Consider the following 4,984-nt stretch of genomic DNA (forward strand, 5'->3'; position numbering starts at 1 on the left):
ATCCTCAGCTTACACTCAGTGTACGCAAATGGTTTGCAGTAACTGTGCACATTGTGATATGAGCCATGTGCTTGTCATCTGCATCCTTACAGCTCTTGTTGAAGAACCGACAAAAATTATAATCGCAGAACAAAGAGCTTCTACTGACACTGCAGCGAGCATGCAGAAAAGATTCATGGCCTCCTCAGTTCACATGGAAGCAGCTTCCATGCAGGCCAGCAGTGTCAGCAGCAGCTCCCGCTCTGCTGCTGCCGGGTTTTCATTTGAGAGCATGTCTGCGACTAGCATGTCAGCCACGATGGCCGAGTCGGTGGTTTCCATGAGCTCCAGGAGCACGATGATGGAAATGTCTGCTCATACGCATGCCGAGTCCTCGTCCTCACTGAAGGCCCTCACCACGGGGATTAAAAGAGGTGAGACGACTTTCAAAATGTGCATGTAAACTCAGACAGCAAGACCCGAATGAGTTTCTGTGTGACAGCAACTGTAATGGTGAAAGCATTGTGGCATTTCTCCTTTCCTCCTCTCACTGTTATCATCAGCTTATGATTCAAATATCTGCACTGATATGTTTGCAACAACATACGAGGGAAGACAAACACATGGTCGTCACCAGCAGCCTGCTGTTCTCACACAGCCTTTGACCGTAACAGAGTCTTCATCCAACGTTCTCTTCTCTAACAGGCACTCCACCAAAGGTCGAAGCTCTTCCAGAGGATGTGTGCGCAGAGCCGGGGAAGTCTCTAACCGTAGTGGGGATGTTCTCCGGAGACCCCACACCCTCTGTCCAGTGGGTCCGCTCAGGTCGGACGCTCCCCAATGGGGATGAGCGATACCACGTGGAGAATACCACTGACCTCTCCACCCTCGTGATCTCTGCAGTGAAGGAGGCTGATGCCGGAGCGTACACCCTCAGACTGTCCAACGAGCTCGGCTCCGACTCTGCAACCGTCAACATTCGCATTCGGTCCATGTAAAAAGGAAGACAAAGTCAATTCACGTCCCCCGTTTCCCTCATCCAGAACCTCTTTATTTAGTGACGCAGCACCAATAATCCTACTTGATAAAGATCTGGATTTCTGTTCTTGTAAATATGAACTATTTTTGACATTAATTTATGCCAAACTAGACTAAAGTCTAAAGTTGTTATAAAATGTGCCATATTGGACAGTTATGACTTAGGATTTTTGACAGACGTTTCTGTGACATGTACATAATGTATATAGCCGAATTTAACGGTTATGGGAAATGTATGCATTGTTATTTATGACAATATAATATTAACTGAAACAAAAGAACAAATGTTTGAACAGGAGAAAGTTTCCGCTGGAACGAATACCCTGTGAAACCAAGAAACTAAAATCTGTGCCTCAACGGTAAGTTGAAGTCTTTAAGATTGCCTCGGCAGGTAGAGAGGTTCCCTGCTGACGTTATAAATCAGAAACAGAAGGACAACGTTTTTTATTTTATTTTATTGTTTTTTGGACGCGCTCCTGAGCGTGGGATATTACAGTTTCATATGAATTGTACCATGAGCGTAAGACCCCGAGTGCTGTTTTCATTACCCTCGTGTAAGCAGCGCAAAACGGCCTTGCGCTCAGACCGACTGTGTCGTACCACCACAATTTGATGACCGGCTCTGAGTGTGAGCGGCCTGCACTCGGAGCGTTAAGATCATTTTAATGAAGAGCGCTGCTTCTGGCGCAGGACGGCCGGCCTGGCTTTGGAAAACAGAACATCTCCTGGCCAAATAAGTGAAGAGAAAGTCAGAGCCGGCTCTTCTGTGCAGAAGCAGCGCCGTCTCTCGGAGGACAGTTAGCAACATGCTTTGTGTGTTTGAGTGTTTGTAGCTTTTAGTCGTTTCACCGTGTCAGTAGTCAGGGTCTCCTTCGTTCGCCACAGGGACTTCATGTCCCGTGAAGAGAAAGCAGTTAAGTCTCGCCCTGCACTTTGAGTTCATTGATCTGTTGATGTAGAATTGTTTCCTCCTCCTTGAGATTTGTGCATTACTGATTTAATAAAGCATGATTTCAGCACTACACACACGCTCGTCTGGATTTATTGTGTGGAGATGATAACGCTTCAATTGCTGCTGTGCCATGATGGAGCATTTTCACAGTGATCTGAGGATTTCCTCCCGATTTTCCCATTCAGATAATTATTACATTCAGGTGGATTGAAACATGATAATTCAGTGAAGTTAATGGGACTGTGCTCTATTTAATGACTTTTATATAGTTTGTTACTCAGTGGCCCGTTGCTTGTTGTTTGTCACATACAGAAAACAAACCTTCATGTCAGTGTTGTTTTGTAATATTTAACTGTCAGAATAAAGTAACTCCTGGATATCAGGGCGAGTTACGAGCGGTTTACACGACCAGGACCAGACTGATGAGTCTCCGTGGGAAATATGAATGTGAATGTGGGATTAGACTAAGTCCAATTAAACAAATAACCTAATGATCTCGCCCAGGACCCCATGCCCCGGAGCCAGGCTCTGGAGGGACTGCTCAGATACACCTGCAGGAGGAGCCATACAGGTCTGATGTTCCAGTGTAGAGACGTGGACCATCACCTCTCATTTAATGGGCTAACAGTCCACCGTTAGCTTCAGCTGCTCACAGCCTCTACAGGTCTTCCTCAGTGGGCCCATCTTCATCATCTGCCACAGTTCCATCCATTTCATTTGTCACTCTTTTTCTGAAGGACCAATCCCACCTGTAAGGGGAGTTTTCTCAAAGATGTGATTGGGCCAGCTTGGTGTGAGTCTAGAGGGTCTCAAACTCGCGGCCCGTATCACCCCTACTTGTGGCCCGTACATTGACATGAAAAAATATAACGCAGTTTGATGTTTGACTTTTTTTTGTTAGGGGGGATTTGTTTGTTGTTGAGTGCAATGTTAAAATAAGTTATTTAAAAACCCCAAAAATGATTGAATATGAAGGCAACATGAGCAGAGAGCACAAACATGCTGAGGGATTGGGTGTGTTAGCTCAGTGAGAGTCACAACTAATGTGTACACTTATGTCTGCGCTTTTATTTTGTTAAATGCGAACACAATGATAACAGAAGTGCTGCCAGGTGTTCATTTGGTGACTCAATGAAAGGCTTCAGTTTGTTAAGAGGGGGGTAAAAAAGTGTGTGTTTTTATACACTATTTGAAATTTAAAAAACCAAACATTTTAGGAAATCTTTGTGGGTGTTTACTTGTTTTGTTTTGTTTGTACTACTTGAACACTAAAGTGGCCGTCCAATGAGACGACAGTGGCATACGGCGCCAACTTAAGAAAACACCAGCAGTAGGAAAAACGCTGCAAAAGCACACAAAACACAACGGAAATAGGAAAAAACACAAGTGTTTCTGGGGAGACAATAACCCGACGGACCAGTTACAGGAACCAAAATATAGTAAGAATTGATAGAAGTGGAGGATCTATCGGTTTTGTGAGGAAAGAAAAGATGAGAGGTAATAGTGTTAGCCTGACTATTAGCCTAAAGATCCGTCATCAGTATGATATGAATCATGATAAAACACGCCTACCGTGTTTTGGGTTCCTGCAACGGGTCCGTCGGGTTATTGTCTCCCCAGAAACACTTGTGTTTTTTCCTATTTCCGTTGTGTTTTGTGTACTTTTGCAGTGTTTTTCTTATTGCTGATGTTTTTTTTAAGTTGCAGTCTGTTTGGCCTCTCAGGGCCACTGTAGTGCCAGCAGTGGCCCACAGCTTGAGAGCCCTGCTTTAGAGGAACACCTGAGCACAGGTTCAGGTGTGGACCTTTGATTAAAAGGTAAAAAGAAGCATTTAATAAGCTATCTGTTTGATTTAAATATATATATCTGCCGTTTAGATCTAATCATGATTTCTTGTATTAAATATCGTCATGTTTGTGATTTAATGTTTGTCTCACTCCTGTTGGACAGCTAACATGCTAACAGTGCTATGCTAATGCGAGCTGTCTTCTTGTAGTTGTTTGCTGACGGTCTCCATTCCCTCCGTGGTGGGTATGCAAGTGAAGAGGGAGACTACATCAAAGGACACCATGGTTTCATCTGGATCCAGGGTAAGTTTCTGGACGTTGTCGGTGGAGTTCTCGATGTGATGTGGGATGTTCCCCACAAGAGGTGCAGGATGGTAGCAAGGTGTTTCGAGATGTTGTAAGTGGCTGAGTTTATGCTCCTGACAATGGGTCTGAGTGGGACCCCTTCCTTGTGGATCTTAGGAAGTCCATAAATGCAGGGTATGGCATCCCCTGGATAAAGTGATATGATATGTGAGGCGGTCAATGATTTTTGTCCCTTTCAAGGTCCTGAAGGCAAGCTATAACTTTCTTTTTGTAGTTGCTTGTGGGGTCTCGTTTTAAGGCTTCATAGGTATTGTTGTCACTGAGGAGAGTAGTGATCTTTGTGTGGTATGTTGAGGCGAACTGAAGAGGAGGAGCGGGACAGATGCTGCTAGGGTGAACCAGACGTCTCTCGCGGAGTCCTTTAGTGCTGCGGGCAGGCAAGGTGTTCAAATAGGCACAACTTCTGTTTTTTTATTACTATATGATGAACTCTGCATTATTAAGCGATAAGAACAAGTAATCTGGTGTCCTGTAATCATTATGATGCTATAATTTGAGATGCAATAAAAGATACAGTAAAAAAAATAAGTTTTTGTACAAAGTATCGGATCAGTATCGCCGATACCACCAATATTACTTGGTATCAGATCAGAAAGGGAATCAGTGGTATCGCACATCACTAGTCTGCAGACTGACAAGCTCCGCCCACTGATACGAGCTGGCTCCCTCCGCCCACAACAAAAACATGCTTCGCTTTCCTTCTGGTGCCAACAGCCGGTCTTCTGCAATACTGACATTACACCACTGCGTTGCGCTATTGTCACGTAACTCCCGCCAAACTCCAGTAGAAAATGCCATATTTAAGATTCCCCTCCCACGCTCAAAATCTAAACACGGTGTTGAGAGCAACTTAAAAATAGG

General features: G+C 44.4%; 1 protein-coding gene across 6 annotated transcripts in view; it reads left to right on the plus strand.

Moving 5' to 3' along the window:
* Positions 1-2,041, plus strand: part of ttn.1 (titin, tandem duplicate 1) — a 172,806-nt gene extending 170,765 nt beyond the window's left edge. For 3 of the 6 annotated variants that reach the window (XM_040045355.1, XM_040045357.1, XM_040045356.1), the window contains 2 exons: positions 93-413; positions 685-2,041. In XM_040045355.1, coding sequence (XP_039901289.1) covers positions 93-413; positions 685-977 — 614 coding nt within the window. In that variant the 3' untranslated portion in view covers positions 978-2,041. The remainder of the gene's footprint in view (positions 1-92; positions 414-684) is intronic. The other 3 variants (XM_040045351.1, XM_040045352.1, XM_040045353.1) reach the window with 1 other exon arrangement.
* Positions 2,042-4,984: the final 2,943 nt, after the last annotated feature.

This window comes from Simochromis diagramma, unplaced genomic scaffold, assembly GCF_900408965.1.
Source record: "Simochromis diagramma unplaced genomic scaffold, fSimDia1.1 OVJJ01000055.1, whole genome shotgun sequence".
In the NCBI taxonomy this organism is placed as follows: Eukaryota; Metazoa; Chordata; class Actinopteri; order Cichliformes; family Cichlidae; genus Simochromis; species Simochromis diagramma.